This window comes from Hemibagrus wyckioides, linkage group LG28, assembly GCF_019097595.1.
Source record: "Hemibagrus wyckioides isolate EC202008001 linkage group LG28, SWU_Hwy_1.0, whole genome shotgun sequence".
NCBI classification, from domain to species: Eukaryota; Metazoa; Chordata; class Actinopteri; order Siluriformes; family Bagridae; genus Hemibagrus; species Hemibagrus wyckioides.
Genome location: NC_080737.1, coordinates 17,229,065 through 17,248,076, shown reverse-complemented (window position 1 = coordinate 17,248,076; position 19,012 = coordinate 17,229,065). Strand labels below are relative to the sequence as shown.

Sequence of the window (19,012 nt, the reverse complement as noted above, 5' to 3'; positions counted from 1 at the left end):
CGACAGCCTGGCTGCTCTGATGTGAAGTCTCCCTTTCATAAATATTAAATAAGCGTAACTTCTATCTTCTCCTTGGATATAACGGCACCATAGCTGCACCACAGCAACATATATATACACATATATAAGCTTTACTAAAATCTTTAATTATGTGCTGCGTCCACTGTACCGGTTCCTATGTGAGTGTGAGGGGTTTCTATAGAAATGATAATGTTTTAGATAATCGCATTAACCCTTTCAGGATCAGCTCCCACACTCAATGTGTGAAAATCATTCAAAATCATTTGAGATCATTACAGTAAATGAAATGAAACATCTGGAGTTCTATTGTTCTCAATTATTACTCACTTTCAACATAGAACATCTTTGCATCCTGCATGGAGTAGCCTCAAACTGTACATATTATACCTTCATAAATTATGACACATTCTAGACCTGTTTTGGATGTTGATGACTGAGCGTCTTTGTCATGTCTCACTCCACAGTGGAGGTTAATACGAAGCTCATTTGAAAGTAGACACTCAAGAATTTATGTTTCAAGTACTTCTGTTTTCAGCCTACTAGAGGCGATATATTCATAGAAAAGGGTTCCAAATAAACAAAAACGGTTGGTTTTTTCCCCACACAAATGTTTGTTTTCCTTCAAAGTAAATGTTGATATCAAACACTGACTGCTCTCTGAGATGCTCTGAGTGTTTGTTCATCTAAAAAGCATCTTAAATTTGATCTTGAACCAGGAAAATTCTGTGTAACAGAGGGAAAAACACACGTCTAAAAACACACAGAAAGCCAACAGACTCATTTTAGGTCAGACTCACAGCCTGGACATCACCCATTTGTTTAAACTGATTGAAAAATGTCCCATAAGTCCATTTCCATCCAGTGTCCTGATAAAAAAGGGTTAAAGCCACTGATTCAAATCTGTTAAAAAGTCTCTTCTCTTGTCCTTTCTGACTACACACCGGTTCTCTGTCACTTCTCGTGTGTTTTTATTTCAATAAAACGTCACGTCACTTCTGTCTCTATCTATAAACTCTTATCAGAAAAAGTTACATTTCATTCCTCCTTGTCTCGTCTCTCGGCTCCTTCACCGTGTCCTCGTCCTCGTCCTCAGCGTCGCGGTGTTTGTGAAGAGACTCGAGGCCAGAGGCTTTTCTGTCTCTCGGAGAAGTGGAGAATCAGCCACTTCAGTCACACCATACCGTAAATGTTTTTCACACAGCACAGAGAGCAGCGGAGCGAGATGCTCTCACCACCGACAAAGACCGCAGAGGAAGATGTTTATATCACCTTCAGACCTGAAGAAGAGCAGAGCAGCTCACGAGGAAAATTTATAGCAAAAGTCACGAAAGTGATTTTTATGAAACTGATTATTTTTCATTTCTAGTGAGGATTCGGTTACTCTACAGGTCCTGAGTCATGAATTAAGGAATGATATATGTGTGTGTGTGTGTGTGTGTGTGTGTGTGTGAACTGATTTTCCAGCACTACCTCAAGTATTTTATTCCTTCTGTTTAGTTTCTTTTTGTCTTTTTCTCTTTAATGTTTATTAAATATTCATAATTTTTTCTTGCTTGCTTCCTTTTTTTCCCCTCCCACATTTATACTCTTTCTTTCCTTCTTTGTCCATCTTTCTATTCTATTCTATTCTATTCTATTCTATTCTATTCTATTCTATTCTATTCCTTCCTTCCTTAATCCCTCCCTTCCTTCCTTCCTGCCATCAATCTTTCCTCCCTTCTTTCCTGACATTCTTCCTGCCTGCCTTCCTTCCTTCCTTCCCTCCTTTCATTCTTCCTTCCTTTCTTCCTTCCTTCCTTCCTTCAGTAATTTCTTTCTTTCTTTCTTTCTTTCTTTCTTTCTTTCTTTCTGAAAAAGTACGTGAGATGAGAGAAAAATGAATAAACTACAAGAAAACAGCAGAGTGGTATGTGTGTGTGTGTGTGTGAGTGTGTGTGTGTGTGGGGGGGGGTTGTGTTGAAAGGCCGAGAGCCAGCACTATTGATCTGAACTGTGCTAATATCAGTCTCTTGCTAACTCTTGCTAGTGCTGTAGCAGCTTTGTTAGCGATGTGGCAGATTAGCGCTCAGTCTTTCTGTAAAGAACTGGCGAATCTCAGCGCTCTCCTCCACACAGGCGGCACAGCGACGTGATCGATACGCTCCGCTCGGCCATGTTTACAACTCCACAATCACCACTCTGAGCTTTTCATCAACCGACCTGTTTTTCTTCACAGTCCTCATCTCTCACAGCGACAGTTAAGTACAGCGTGACACGGTAGTGCGGGGCCGAGCCGAGGGGACGCCGGCGTTACCTGCTATAAATCACTAGCATCACCGCTAAGCTATTAGCATAGGTTATTTTAGGCCACGATTCATCTTTGTCCTCACGGTTCAGAAGGAGGAGGTAAGAGCTAAGAGACGTAGCTCAGAATGTTGAATTTTCCACATCACACAGTCCGCCTGGGTTTCCGTCTGTTGCATCACGTCACCTTTGGTCCTGGAGATTGGGTTTTATACTCATTCATCTCGAATGCAGAACAGAGATAAAGAGAGATAGCATGCGGCTCGTGTAGCGCGACACGCTTGCTAATCATGACTACAACAGTGGAGAAGTTTATACACAGATGAGTTTTTGAACGTGGTTTTTTTTGTTATTTGTGCTTTACAGACAGACCCCTGCTGAAGAGTCGAGACGCCGCAGGTGTTCGATACAGACGCAGCTAAAGAGTCAAGATTCCACAGGTGTATGATACAGACGCAGCTGAAGAGTTGAGACCCCGCAGGTGACCGATACAGATGCAGCTAAAGAGTCGAGATGCCGCAGGTGACAAATACAGACACAGCTAAAGAGTCAGGATGCCACAGGTAACCGATACAGATGCAGCCAAAGAGTCGAGATGCCACAGGTGTATGATACAGACGCAGCTAAAGAGTCAAGACGCTGCAGGTGACCGATACAGACGCAGCTAAAGAGTCAAGATGCTGCAGGTGACTGATACAGACGCAGCTAAAGAGTCAAGATGCTGCAAGTGACCAAAACAGATGCAGCTAAAGAGTCGAGATGCTGCAGGTGTACGATACAGACACAGCTAAAGAGTCAAGACGCTGTAGGTGACCAATACAGATGCAGCTAAAGAGTCAAGATGCCGCAGGTGTACGATACAGACCCAGCTAAAGAGTCAAGACGCTGCAGGTGACCAATACAGATGCAGCTGAAAAGTCTAGATGGCGCAGGTGACCAATAGAGATGCAGCTGAAAAGTCGAGACGCCACAGGTGTACAATACAGATGTAGCTTATGGGTGGAGTTACAGAGTTTGCTTCTTTATGCCTGGTTATTGTACTAGAGTCTAGAGCAGGGGTGGGCAAACTTTTTGGCTCAGGGGCCACATTGACTTTTAAAATTTGACAGACAGGCCAGGCCAACACCAGATTTATACATATAAAACATAAACATATAAAAGGCATTACAGTGTTAATACTTACATTCACTTTTAGTGGGAACAGTGTTGTTGATCACCCTTTTTTGCCAGTGCATTGAAGTCTGGTGTTAGTTTTGTTGTGGCAATTCTCAGAACAGATCTGAGGTGTTCATCACTCAACTGGGATTTGTGGGGTGCTTTGTTGGTGTTCATCACACTAAAAGTCTGTCCACTCACATAGGTAGAGCCAAACAACACCAGCATCCTCTGTGCCATCTTCTGGATGTTTGGAAATTTGGCTGCGTTTAATGAAGCATAAAACTCATTCAGTTTAAGAGAGTTGAACTTCTCCTATAAGACAGTGTCACATTGGAGATCAATGAGTTCCAACTGCAACTCCTGTGGCACCGTTTCAGAGAACTGACGGCAGAATTCTCCGTGCAGGTCGTCCAGTGATTTCCTGTATTTTTTCACATGTTGAGGGGCCTCTTTCAGCGTAGCCATTGTGGGGAAATGAGCGAATGGCTTATTTGACATTTGCTTTGAAAATAAAGCTAGCTTGGTTTTGAAGGCTCTGACGTTTGTGAACATTTCATGCACAAACTGGTCTTTCCCTTGTAGCTTCACGTTCAGCTCATTCATGTGTGTCAGTATGTCCCCAGCAAAAGCTAAATCACAAAGCCAATCTGTGTCACTCAGCTTTCGTCCAGTGCCAAGGAATATAATGTAATGACTCCACTTTTTTGTTTAGCTTGCTAGCTAAGTCTTCGTCAATTAGCTCAACACGGCGAGTCACTGTCCTGCGTGATAAGCTAATTTTTTCAAATTTGTTCTTGCTCTCAGGACACAAGATACCTGCTGTCTCTACCATGCACTCTTTGAGAAACTCCCCTTCGGAGAAAGGCTTGCTGGTCTTTGCTAATTTGAATGCCAGCAAATAACTTGCCTTCATGCTTGATTCTTGGATGGCAGTTTGTCGGATAAAGGTGTTTTGCTGAGCCTGCAAACTAGCTGCCAGCCTCTGAGCGATAGCCGTCCGTTCTTGACTGGTTGTTAACGTAATTAGCATGCTTGGTCGAAAAGTGACGGCTGATGTTGTATTCCTTTAAAACCACAACGGTTTCTTGGCAAATAAGACATACAGCCTTTGACCGGACTTCAGTGAAAAAATATTTAGTTGTCCATTCCTTATTAAACACTCGGCACTCACTGTTGAATTTTCTTTTCTTTGGCCCACTCATTGTTGCAGATGGGTTCAGAGCAGTAGCAGAGTAATAACAGAGAGTAGCCCGGGCTCCGCAAAATCATAAGTCAATGTATCACCGCGCCTAATGCGCCACCTGGTGGAACGCCAGGCATTACAGGACAAGGTCAAATGAATGCAGTCATAATTATGATATGATTTGATTTGGACAATTCTGTACCAATCTTCGGCGGGCCAGATTAAAAGGACCAAGGGGTGGGCCATAGTTTGCCCACCCCTGGTCTAGAGGATACCCATCTATCCATCCACCTGTCCGTCCATCCACCCATCTACCTGTCCATCTGTCCATCTGTCCGTCCATCTGTCCACCCATCCACCCATCCATCCATCCATCCATCCATCCATCCAACCTCCAGAAGAAGTACATTCTTCTTTCCTTTCATTAATGCTTCCTTTCTTCCTTCCTTCCTTCCTTACTTTATTTGTTATTATTTCTATTGCAAACAATCCATTCTTTTCCCCAAAAAGCAGCTAATAAGGTTTTAATGCTTAATTCTGTACAAGATCATAAACAGCGTGTGAGGTTTCTACTCATGCAGGCATCAGAACGTGAGGTTAAAGGTGTGAACCTCCACACTAGTGTGGTCTAAACAACCTCAGCTTTAAACCGCATGACGTGCATTACAGCCAAAAGCTCCAACCTCAACCTCGTCCTCTGAAACCTGTTGGAACTCTATTATCTCCCTCATCCTCCCGTCTTATTACACAGGCTGAAATGAAAGCTGAGAGTGCCTATTGACCCAAACTGCCAAGCCCTACTGATTGCCTTGAACATTCCCCGGCTCGTTAAAAAGGTCAATTTCAGAAAGATTTAGAGAAATATTGAAGGGAATGCATCACAAGGCTCGAAAAATATCTCAGTGACCGCACGAGCAAGTGAGCGAGAGAGCAGGACACGGTGTACGGATAATCTTTCTATATTTGTGATGTTGCTCACGCTGACCTTTCAGAAGCTTTGCTAGCTCTTCTCAAATCCTCTCAGTTGCAGCTCTAAACGAGAACATCGCTACTCCACACCAACACAAACTCTCTCTCTGTTTTTAAAGGACAAGTACTAGGAGTTTTGATCTGTGAGGAATCCGAGGATCAACACTTTCACAGTTTAGTGCTTTTTACTTTTCAGTAACTCAAACAAGAAAGACACCAACACTCCAGAACCATGACTCGGAAACACTGCTTTAAAACTGTTAAAGGCCAAATGGTGATTAGTGGCTCATATGAAAGTAAACACTCAGGGCTTTAAGAACAAAATGCATTAAAAAAGCCTTTTTTAGTTACTTCTCAAAATAAAATAAAATAAAATTAAATTAAATTAAATGAACATTAAATTAAATTAAATGAACATTTTATGACATTTAATTACATTTAAATAAAATCAAATAAAATAAAATGAATATGAAAGTAAACACTTAGGGTTTTAAAACAAAACGCATTAAAAAGCCTTTTTTAGTTACTTCTCAAAATAAAATAAAAATAAATAAAAAAATAAATAAATAAAAAAAATTAAATTAAATTAAAAATAAATACTAAAATCAGTTTTGACACTGATTTCTGTTTTGGATCGTTGCTCCTAAATGCACCTACATATTTTTTTTAATATAACTTACTGGAAATATTTATATATATACATATATATATATTTTATTTAAAGATCTACTGCAGAATAGGGGAATACTTTCAGAGGTTTTTTTTTTTCACTTTTTCACTTTCAACCCTTTTTTGATACTGTTTTCTAGAACTTTCTAGACTTTCCAATATGTTGGCTAACTGCATCATAAAAAAAAAACAGGAAAAGAATAGAAAAACAGAATATTCACAAATGTTAAGAAATTATAAATGAGGTACTTTAAACAAACATTTAAGGCAACTGGAGAGCATTATGTAGTAAAAAAAAAAAAGCCAGACCAAAAGTACACAAACACACTCAAACCGTAGTCTGAAGCTAAATCAGACGCGTCTATACACTTCTATAAACTAGCATCTTCTCCGGAGTCATGCGAGGTCATCAGCTAGCTATTGTTAAAAAAAAAGAAGAAGAAAAGAAAATACAGTGAAAACGCAGACAAAAGCAGCAGTGGAAGACGACGCAGTGTATTATGCTAATGAGAGCTGCTAAGGAAAACACGCTAGTTTTGGCTTCTGCTGCCGGCGTCAATATCGCTGATGCGAAACAACCTGCAGTGAATATTTTATCAGAGGATTCTGCTTTTAAAGGCCTGCAGTGTGAAAACTGTATCCTCTGGAGAAACGTTAACAAGTCCATATTTACAGCCTGCAGGATTCCCTTCTCCAGAGAGCACTGATCTCAGATCTGCCCCAGCCCCAGCATGCACAAAGCGCTGTGATGCTCCAGCAGTGTTTCTGCGCTCTTCAGCAGGAGATTATGGGGGTGTTGGGCTACAGGCGTCCCTAGCGGCTCTCGTTAGCTTGCCGTATCGCTACGTCTAGTCGGGTGATAGCCAGAGGCTCGTAGGAAGCGTGTTTTCTGAATGTTTTTATTTTTATATGAAACGACGTGAATGTTGAACTATCTTGGAAGCTAGTAGCCGGCAGGGAAAGAGGTGACTCACCTAGCACGGAGAGCTCACAGGAAGCGCTGATGTTTTCGTTTCTGTTCTGTGCTACGCAGACGTACATGCCCGAATCGTCGTCGGTGACGCTGCTGATTAGCAGGTTGCTGCCGCCGAGCAGCGAGTACTTCCTGGATCTGAGAAGAAGAAAAAACAAGGTTTTGTTAAAAAAAACGCAATAAAAATTGGGATAAGAAGAAGACTAAGAAAAGAAAAGAAGAAGCCTTTATTATCACCATGCATACATTACAGCACAGTGAGATTCTTTCCTCCACATATACCAATTGAGGAACTGGGGTCAGAATATTATACAGATATTATACAGTGCTCCAGGATCTATCCATACACCCACCAACCCACCAACCCATCCACCTCTCTATCTATCTATCTATCTATCTATCTATCTATCTATCTATCTATCTATCTATCTATCTATCTATCTATCTGTCTATCTGTCTATCTATCCATTCATCCATCCATCCATCCATCTATCCATGATTAAGAAAGGTTTATTGTCCATCCAGAGCATGTGGTACATGACAGGGAATGAAACAAAGTACTGAGGTCCCAGTGATAGCAGATAAATAGACTATAAATAGATGTTTATATGTAGATATTTTATTAAAGAGTACTCTTACATTTTGTCAGAAAATCCACAAAAATCAGCATGACACTGTCCTGATTTCAGTGCGCGAGACATCGTGCTGGTAGCATCAGGACGCTCTCTAGTGTCTGTTACATTACCAGTTCTTATACTGTGATTAATCTCTCTGTCTCTCTCTCTCTCTCTCTCTCTCTCACACTCTCTCTCTCACACACACACAATGTTCCAGAAGACTTCACCTGATTTGAATCATCTCGCTGCCTCTCATCCAGTAGAAGGAGGGGGTCGGGTAGCCGGAGGCAGAACATTCCAGCACGGCATCTCTGCCCTGTAGAGCCATGACCTTCATGGGTCTCTGGAGGAAGACCAGATTCCTCGCTACTCCAGGCTCTGTGCAGAACAAACACAAGACAGGAATTAACACACTGCAGCTAGCGCGCAGCATCAACAACCTCCTATTTATTTTACAGACACATTGATTTCTACGCTAGAATATGGTCTAGTGCTGTTTTTTTGTGGGGGGGAATCACAGGCTAGATTTGATGGAACAAAACAAAAACATGAAGAGAAGAAAATACACAGCTCTCATTGGTCTGATGTACGTTAGCGGAGACGATCGTGATGAAGCTCTCATTGGTCTGATGTACGTTAGCAGAGAGGATCCTGATGAAACTCTCATTGGTCTGATGTACGTTAGCAGAGAGGATCCTGATGAAACTCTCATTGGTCTGATGTACGTTAGCGGAGACGATCATGATGAAACTCTCATTGGTCTGATGTACGTTAGCGGAGACGATCGTGATTAAGCTCTCATTGGTCTGATGTACGTTAGCGGAGACGATCGTGATGAAGCTCTCATTGGTCTGATGTACGTTAGCAGAGAGGATCCTGATGAAACTCTCATTGGTCTGATGTACGTTAGCAGAGAGGATCCTGATGAAGCTCTCATTGGTCTGATGTACGTTAGCGGAGACGATCGTGATGAAGCTCTCATTGGTCTGATGTACGTTAGCAGAGAGGATCCTGATGAAGCTCTCATTGGTCTGATGTACGTTAGCGGAGACGATCGTGATGAAACTCTCATTGGTCTGATGTACGTTAGCGGAGACGATCGTGATGAAACTCTCATTGGTCTGATGTACGTTAGCAGAGAGGATCCTGATGAAGCTCTCATTGGTTTGATGTACGTTAGCGGAGACGGTCCTGATGAAGCTCTCATTGGTCTGATGTACGTTAGCGGAGACGGTCCTGATGAAGCTCTCATTGGTCTGATGTACGTTAGCGGAGACGGTCCTGATGAAGCTCTCATTGGTCTGATGTACGTTAGCGGAGACGGTCCTGATGAAGCTCTCATTGGTCTGATGTACGTTAGCGGAGACGGTCCTGATGAAGCTCTCATTGGTCTGATGTACGTTAGCGGAGACGATCGTGATGAAGCTCTCATTGGTCTGATGTACGTTAGCGGAGACGATCGTGATGAAGCTCTCATTGGTCTGATGTACGTTAGCGGAGACGATCGTGATGAAGCTCTCATTGGTCTGATGTACGTTAGCAGAGAGGATCCTGATGAAACTCTCATTGGTCTGATGTACGTTAGCGGAGACGCTCCTGATGAAGCTCTCATTGGTCTGATGTACGTTAGCGGAGACGATCGTGATGAAGCTCTCATTGGTCTGATGTACGTTAGCGGAGACGATCGTGATAAAGCTCTCATTGGTCTGATGTACGTTAGCGGAGACGATCGTGATGAAGCTCTCATTGGTCTGATGTACGTTAGCGGAGAGGATCCTGATGAAGCTCTCATTGGTCTGATGTACGTTAGCGGAGAGGATCCTGATGAAGCTCTCATTGGTCTGATGTACGTTAGCGGAGAGGATCCTGATGAAGCTCTCATTGGTCTGATGTACGTTAGCGGAGAGGATCCTGATGAAGCTCTCATTGGTCTGATGTACGTTAGCGGAGACGATCGTGATGAAACTCTCATTGGTCTGATGTACGTTAGCGGAGAGGATCCTGATGAAGCTCTCATTGGTCTGATGTACGTTAGCGGAGACGATCATGATGAAGCTCTCATTGGTCTGATGTACGTTAGCGGAGACGATCATGATGAAGCTCTCATTGGTCTGATGTACGTTAGCGGAGACGATCGTGATGAAACTCTCATTGGTCTGATGTACGTTAGCAGAGAGGATCCTGATGAAGCTCTCATTGGTTTGATGTACGTTAGCGGAGACGGTCCTGATGAAGCTCTCATTGGTCTGATGTACGTTAGCGGAGACGGTCCTGATGAAGCTCTCATTGGTCTGATGTACGTTAGCGGAGACGGTCCTGATGAAGCTCTCATTGGTCTGATGTACGTTAGCGGAGACGGTCCTGATGAAGCTCTCATTGGTCTGATGTACGTTAGCGGAGACGGTCCTGATGAAGCTCTCATTGGTCTGATGTACGTTAGCGGAGACGGTCCTGATGAAGCTCTCATTGGTCTGATGTACGTTAGCGGAGACGGTCCTGATGAAGCTCTCATTGGTCTGATGTACGTTAGCGGAGACGGTCCTGATGAAGCTCTCATTGGTCTGATGTACGTTAGCGGAGACGATCGTGATTAAGCTCTCATTGGTCTGATGTACGTTAGCGGAGACGGTCCTGATTAAGCTCTCATTGGTCTGATGTACGTTAGCGGAGACGAACATGATGAAGCTCTCATTGGTCTGATGTACGTTAGCGGAGACGATCGTGATAAAGCTCTCATTGGTCTGATGTACGTTAGCGGAGACGATCATGATGAAGCTCTCATTGGTCTGATGTACGTTAGCGGAGATGATCGTGATGAAGCTCTCATTGGTCTGATGTACGTTAGCGGAGACGATCGTGATGAAACTCTCATTGGTCTGATGTACGTTAGCGGAGACGGTCCTGATTAAGCTCTCATTGGTCTGATGTACGTTAGCGGAGACGGTCCTGATGAAGCTCTCATTGGTCTGATGTACGTTAGCGGAGACGATCGTGATAAAGCTCTCATTGGTCTGATGTACGTTAGCGGAGACGATCGTGATGAAGCTCTCATTGGTCTGATGTACGTTAGCAGAGAGGATCCTGATGAAGCTCTCATTGGTCTGATGTACGTTAGCAGAGAGGATCCTGATGAAGCTCTCATTGGTCTGATGTACGTTAGCGGAGACGATCGTGATGAAGCTCTCATTGGTCTGATGTACGTTAGCGGAGACGATCGTGATGAAGCTCTCATTGGTCTGATGTACGTTAGCGGAGACGGTCCTGATGAAGCTCTCATTGGTCTGATGTACGTTAGCGGAGACGGTCCTGATGAAGCTCTCATTGGTCTGATGTACGTTAGCGGAGACGGTCCTGATGAAGCTCTCATTGGTCTGATGTACGTTAGCGGAGACGGTCCTGATGAAGCTCTCATTGGTCTGATGTACGTTAGCGGAGACGGTCCTGATGAAACTCTCATTGGTCTGATGTACGTTAGCGGAGACGATCGTGATGAAGCTCTCATTGGTCTGATGTACGTTAGTGGAGACGATCGTGATGAAGCTCTCATTGGTCTGATGTACGTTAGTGGAGAGGATCCTGATGAAGCTCTCATTGGTCTGATGTACGTTAGCGGAGACGGTCCTGATGAAGCTCTCATTGGTCTGATGTACGTTAGCGGAGACGGTCCTGATGAAGCTCTCATTGGTCTGATGTACGTTAGCGGAGACGATCGTGATTAAGCTCTCATTGGTCTGATGTACGTTAGCGGAGACGGTCCTGATTAAGCTCTCATTGGTCTGATGTACGTTAGCGGAGACGATCGTGATGAAGCTCTCATTGGTCTGATGTACGTTAGTGGAGAGGATCCTGATGAAGCTCTCATTGGTCTGATGTACGTTAGTGGAGACGATCCTGATGAAGCTCTCATTGGTCTGATGTACGTTAGCGGAGACGGTCCTGATGAAGCTCTCATTGGTCTGATGTACGTTAGCGGAGACGATCGTGATGAAGCTCTCATTGGTCTGATGTACGTTAGCGGAGACGATCTACGATGCCGAGCGTCAGTGTGTTTGTGTACCGAGCGTGAAATTAGTCAATGTTGATTATGATTAACCAATCAAATAGTAATTTTTATTTATTATTTACTTATTTCCTGCTGTCAGTGCTGGTGCTGTAGACATTTCTGTACACAAAGCGGTGTAGAAATGCTTCATGCTTCTAGAAACAACTACAGGAAACAGCTAACAGGACGTCTGTATGGTGGACGCTCCATGTTCTGTTTTCTGTGAAGTTTAATGTTTACGGAAGGAGTCTCCAGTTTCAGGGCTTTGGGACTTCTCAGTCTCTTTCACTCACTCCCTCTTTCACTGCACTCTTCCTTCACTCCTCTCTCTCTCTCTCTCTCTCTCTCTCTCTGAATCTCACACTTTCCTGCCTTCCAGCACAGAGTCAGTGATTTTCCTCCAGCACCTGGGATTTACATTCTCACTTGGATTGTATTTCTCAGCTCTGACTTGATGCGTGTAGAGTCATGACTGCTGATCAGTGTGAGAATTATCCAGCCGTACACACACACGCACACACACACACATGCACACACACACACGCGCACACACACACGCGCACACACACACAGTCAGTCTTCTCTCAGACATCTCTGTCTGTCTATCTTTCTCTGTCTGTCTCTCTCTCTCAGTCTCTGTGTGTCTGTCTGTCTCTCTCTCTCTCTCTCTCTCTGGAGAATGAAATGAACAATCAGGGTAAAGTCTGTGACCCGCTTCTATGGCATTAAAAATACTGAATAATAATAAAAAACAAACAAACAAACAAACAAACAAATAAATAAATAAGAATAGTTATAAAACAAACAAATAAATAAATCAATCAATATTTTATTTTTATTTTTTGGATGTAATTTCCCCTTTGCTTCTCTCTACTCTCTGGAGAAAGTGCTGTTTATGAGGCTTCAGTGAACGATCTTAATTTAGTGTAAGAAAATACAAAATACAAAATAAACTTCATCAGCAAAGTGCAATAGCGGATAACTAACAGATAAATATCTTACTTCTGTCTTCATGAAAACAGACACTAAAAGCCTTTCCTAAGACCAGTGTACTAAAGCGGTACTTTTCCTTGTTGCCGTGGCGATGCCCTCATGGCTCACCCTTCGTACCTTCAGCATGTAATTTTCAGGAAAGGTGAGTTTAGCTCAGGTTTAGAAGAGAATTTAAACTCTGAAGCTGGAGACAAGTTTAATTTAGTAAAGTTTATCAGGTAAAATGTGCTAAAGGTTCTAAAGTCTATTAAATGTTTTATGTTCTCTGGATTTTTACATTCTGTAAAAAGCTAGTGCAGATGGTGTGTGTGTGTGTGTGTGTGTATTGAGAGTGAATTAAATGGCATAACAGGATTTTATATCTAACTTTAATTAAATTAAATGGCATAAAAGTAGTCCAAACCCCTCAGACCCAGCGGCGGGTGTGTGTGTGTGTGTGTGTGTGTGTGTGTGTATTAGGTGAGCAGCTTAATGTATTCTTGGACACAGCATGGAGAATCGAGAGGATCCACACCAACTGAGTCTTACATAGTGCACCCCCTCCCCACACACACTCTTACACAGACACTCCCATACACACACTCCCACACACACAAACTTATACACACACTTACACACAAACTTTTGCACACTTCTACCCGTCCCCCCCACACACACACTCCCACACTCCCCCCACACACACACTCCCACTCAAACGCACACGCTCCCACACTCCCCCCACACACACACTCCCACTCAAACGCACACGCTCCCACACTCCCTCCAGACACACACTCCCACACTCCCTCCACACACACACTCCCACTCAAACGCACACGCTCCCACACTCCCTCCACACACACACTCCCAGACACACTCCTACACACTCCCACAGCAGGAAGAGTAAGCTCCACTCTGAGATCAAGCTCATTAATCAGTTTTTAAAGCCAGGATTCTGGACTCAAGCCCCTAAATCCCTGTCACATTTTTCCTGATTGTAAACGAGGCTGATGAATACGCAGTGCGCAGAATCAGACCAAGAAAACATTAAATATCGCAGAGCCGAGGAATCCCGGGTTATGGAACTGTCAGGACGCACCGAGAGAGACTCATATCATCGGCAGCGGTGAAGGCTGATGCCCGCTTTGTGATCCGACAGATAAAACGTGCTTCAGCTGAGCGTCAGATCTGTAATGTGATCTTTACACAGCAGGAGACTGATGAAATGCTTTCGGATTCGACTCGTGTGAACTTGCACAAAGAGCAGCGATGGGAAACATCATCAATGCGGGAAAAAAGTACAAATTACCACTCTAAAATAGACATTCTGTCTTAAAAAAATAGTGCACGTCTGGTAAAAATGTGAATAAAATGTCATTAAAGGGGGGCTATGTAACGTTTAGGAATCCTGTGCTCACCTGTTAAAACCCTCAAATCAGGTTTAGTCAGAATTTTCATGCTAAATAGACATCCTCTCTTATATCAGGAGAAAAATAGTGTGTGTCTTGTAGAAATGTGAATAAAATTTCATTAAAGCGGCAGTATGTAACTTTTCGGAAGGTTGTACTCACCCAGTAAAACCCTCAGGTCAGGGTTAATCAGAATTTTCATGCTAAAACAGACATTCTGTCTTATATGAGGAGAAAAATAGTTCATGTCTGGTAGAAATGTGAATACAATGTGATTAAAGGGGCAGTATGTAACTTTTAGGAAGCCTTTACTCACCCGGTAAAACCCTCAGGTCAGCGTCGGTGCCTGTGCGAGCGCTGCCCGGGTTCTCGGCCAGGCAGCGGTATGTGGCAGCGTCAGGAGGCTGCACCTTGCTGACCTGTAGCGAGCCGGAGGGCAGAACAACCACCCTGCTGTCGGGGTCAAAGGTCAAGGGAAGCTCGTCGCGGTTCTTCTGCCAGCGCACTACAGGCATGGGCTCGCCCGTCACCTCGCAGCGCAGCAATGCCGTGTCCCCCATGTAGGACGAGACCGACTCCGTGGGGACCACCACACGTAAAGGACCTGAGAGAGAGCAGGGGAGCGGGAGGAGACAGAGATGAGAAATGTTATAGAATACTACTACTACTACTAATAATAATAATTGTGTATAGTTTAGATGACAGAAATATTAAAGTGGCAGTATGTAACTTTTGTATGGATTGCTGGTAGAAATTTTCTCTCAAATAAATTTGAATGAATTGTCTTGGGTTATACATACAGCGTTACATGCTGTATGGGTATATTCTTACTCCACACACACACACACACACACACACACACACACACACACACATACACACACGAACACACACTGAGCAAAAAAATGAGTTTGCAGAAGTGCAGGGTTTGAGGGAGTGAAAGTCTGGTTGCGTGATTATAGATATGCACTGAGCGTGGAACATTTACTTCAAACAAACAAACAACTAAACAGAGATCCCAAATACAAGTGGTTATTAGTTCTCGAACCCGATCCATTTCCCCGAGTGAAGGAGACAAATGATGGAGCCGGGCACACGGCGCGGGAGTATGAAATTGGAAGGCTGCCCAGTTGCTGCTAGAAAGCTCCAGCCTGGTGCAGCTGTAGCTGCGCATTAATCTTCGAGGTTAATCTGCGTTAACAAGTGAAGGGTGTAGATGCAGCGAGAGTGGGAGTGTGAAGTTCGGCGACACTGCAGAGGGCAGGAGGGGCAAAAAGTGGTGAGGTAGTGAGAGTGGGAGTGTGAAGTTCGGCGACACTGCAGAGGGCAGGAGGGGCAAAAAGTGGTGAGGTAGTGAGAGTGGGAGTGTGAAGTTCGGCGACACTGCAGAGGGCAGGAGGGGCAAAAAGTGGTGAGGTAGTGAGAGTGGGAGTGTGAAGTTCGGCGACACTGCAGAGGGCAGGAGGGGCAAAAAGTGGTGAGGTAGTGAGAGTGTGAAGTTCGGCGACTCTTCAGAGGGCAGACGGGGCAAAAAGTGGTGAGGTAGTGAGAGTGGGAGTGGGAAGTTCAGTGACGCTGCAGAGGGCAGGAGGGGCAAAAAGTGGTGAGGTAGTGAGAGTGGGAGTGTGAAGTTTGGCGACGCTGCAGAGGGCAGGAGGGGCAAAAAGTGGTGAGGTAGTGAGAGTGGGAGTGTGAAGTTTGGCGACACTGCAGAGGGCAGGAGGGGCAAAAAGTGGTGAGGTACTTGGAGTGGAAGTAGGAAGTTCAGTGACGCTGCAGAGGGCAGGAGGGGCAAAAAGTGGTGAGGTAGTGAGAGTGTGAAGTTCGGCGACTCTTCAGAGGGCAGACGGGGCAAAAAGTGGTGAGGTAGTGAGAGTGGGAGTGGGAAGTTCGGCGACTCTTCAGAGGGCAGACGGGGCAAAAAGTGGTGAGGTAGTGAGAGTGGGAGTGGGAAGTTCAGTGACGCTGCAGAGGGCAGGAGGGGCAAAAAGTGGTGAGGTAGTGAGAGTGGGAGTGGGAAGTTCGGCGACGCTGCAGAGGGCAGGAGGGGCAAAAAGTGGTGAGGTAGTAGGAGTGCGAAGTTTGGCGACGCTGCAGAGGGCAGGAGGGGCAAAAAGTGGTGAGGTAGTAGGAGTGCGAAGTTTGGCGATGCTGCAGAGGGCAGGAGGGGCAGAAAGTGTTGAGGTAGTGAGAGTGCACTTGCTCTGAGAGGATGAGAGGGAGCGAGGGCGATGGGGTGACTGCAGCTCAAACGCCTGTCATTTATGAGAGACGACGGGAGGCGAAGGCAGAGATAAGGGCTTAGTGAGGGTGAGTGTGTGTGTGTGTGTGTGTGAGTGTGTGTGTGTGTGTGTGTGAGTGTGTGTGTGTGAGTGTGTGTGTGTGTGTGTGTGTGTGTGTGTGTGTGTGAGTGTGTGTGTGCCCGCAGCAATTCAGAGTCAAGGAAAATCTTAGTGAAGGAAAACAAATCCCCACAGAACACAAAGAATTTACGAATAAAAAAGAGCAGCACTTTTACACTGAAACTCATTACACAAATAAACTGATTAATTCTATTCCTATTTTTACTCTAGCTATTTCTATTCTATTTTTATATTATTCTATTTTTTAATCCTAGGATAACTTTTTTCTATTTTTATTTAATTTCTATTCAACTATAACTAATTTTATTTCTATTTTTAATATAATTTTCAGACTATATATTTTGATTCTGTTGTATTTATTTCTATTCTTATTCTCTTTTTATTCAACGATAACTTTTTATTTTCATTTCATTTTAATCTATTTTTATTTTAATTCAACTGTAATTTTTATTCAATTTATTTGAATTTTTAGAGTATTTATTTTGATTCTATTGTATTTAATTCTATTCTTATTCTCTTTTTATTCAAGGTTTATTTTCATTTCATTCTATTTTTATTTTAATTCAACTGTAACTAATTTTAATTTTCAGACTATCTATTCAAATTCCACTATATTTATGTATATTCTTATTTACTTTTTTATTCAACTATAACTATTTTTATTTTATTTTCATTTTACTCTATTTTTATTTTATTTTTATTCAACTAATTTTTATTCTACCTTTATTCTATTATTAATGGGATTTTCTGACTATTTACTTTGATTCTATTGTATTTAAATCTATTTTTATTTTATTTTTATTCAATAACTAATTTCATTTTATTGGAATTTCATTTTATTCTATTTTTATTTTAGTTTTATTCTATTTTAATCGAATTCTTTTAGACTACTACTATTGAATTTCATTATATTCTTTTTTCCCTTTTTATTCAACTATGACGATTTCTATTTTATTTTAATTTTATTTGTATTCTACTGTAACTAATTTTTGTTTTATTTTTATTTTATTTTTATTCAATTATAACTATCTTTATTTTACTGTATCCAAACCGAAGGTAAAAAAAAAAGGAAACACTATTAGTTTATACTTTGCCAGAAATGTGAGTCCAGTGCTTTAATGAGTTTCCGAATTCTTCTAAAAACATTCTATTCAATTCTCTTCGCTGTCACACTTTTAAGGTGTTCATTTGTGAGATTTAATAATCTGTTTATGATTGGTCTGAGATGATCTGCAGCGTCTGCCTACACGTCTCCGTGAGTGAACTGTTACTATGGAAACGATTAGCTTTTCGAACTAGCATGTGTTTAAAATTTAATAGAAATGTATAATTTATGTCTGAGGCAGAACTACAGTCAGAGTCATGCTTGCTCAAGAAAATCAACACGACTGTAAGATAAAAGACTCGAGGTCTGCAACTTTCCATGTCTTAAAAAAATGCTGCGAAACCTAGAATCCATGCCGGATCACTGCAACAATGATTTATCTGCGATCTCTCTCTTTTTCACTCTCTCTCCTTATTCCACTCTTTCTCTCTCTCTCTCTCTCTCTCTCAGTCACTCTCTCCCCAACCCCCGTTTTCTCTCTCTCTCTCTCTCTCTCTCTCTCTCTCTCTCTCTCTCCCCAACCCCTGTTTTCTCTCTCTCTCTCTCTCTCTCTCTCTCAGTCACTCTCTCCCCCACCCCTGTTTTCTCTCTCTCTCTCTCTCTCTCTCTCTCTCTCTCTCTCTCTCTCTCTCTCTCTCTCTCTCTCTCTCTCTATCATACTCTCTCTCTCTCTCTCCCCCCCCCCCAACCCCCCTTTCTCTCTCTCTCTCTATCATACTCTCTCTCTTCCCCCCCCCCTCTCTCTCTATTGGTTAACTAGCAGGTTAATGTGTGACTTGAATAGGATATTTGTGTGTGTGTGTGTGTGTGTTATACTGAGTTTGTTAGTACCATTGATCTAGTAACTGACACCCAGATTCCACTGCATGTGCAAATTAATGAACAGTATATACTGTGTGTGTGTGTGTGTGTGTGTGTGTGTGTGTGTAAAATGTGCTTATTATTCATGACTGTGTGTTTGTTTCCATGCCGAGCCTCAGATTAAACACGGGACTGGCGAATCAATCAAAACTCCGTACAGCGTTTGTGTCCTGACGGCGCTAAGCAGACGCAGAGCAAACAGCGGCATCTGTTCCTCATCGCAAACGAGAAAGCAGCCGCGGAAATATCCGATAGATGCCGAGCAGATCGCTTTCAATCAGTGATAAATGAGGACCGGGAGTTTCATCCCGAGTTTCTCACGGCCAGCTTTTTTTCATGGCGTACAGAAGGATCTTGTGCTTTTCGAGGATGAATGATTTTAGATTT

General features: G+C 43.1%; 1 protein-coding gene across 4 annotated transcripts in view; it reads right to left on the bottom strand.

Annotated features, from left to right (window-relative positions):
• The window catches only part of dcc (DCC netrin 1 receptor), a 258,746-nt gene that overhangs the window by 141,013 nt on the left and 98,721 nt on the right, over positions 1-19,012 (bottom strand). For all 4 annotated transcript variants that reach the window (XM_058383550.1, XM_058383551.1, XM_058383552.1 and 1 more), the window contains exons 3-5: positions 14,613-14,900; positions 8,101-8,251; positions 7,258-7,394 (exon numbers count right to left, since the gene is read on the bottom strand). In XM_058383550.1, coding sequence (XP_058239533.1) covers positions 7,258-7,394; positions 8,101-8,251; positions 14,613-14,900 — 576 coding nt within the window. The remainder of the gene's footprint in view (positions 1-7,257; positions 7,395-8,100; positions 8,252-14,612; positions 14,901-19,012) is intronic.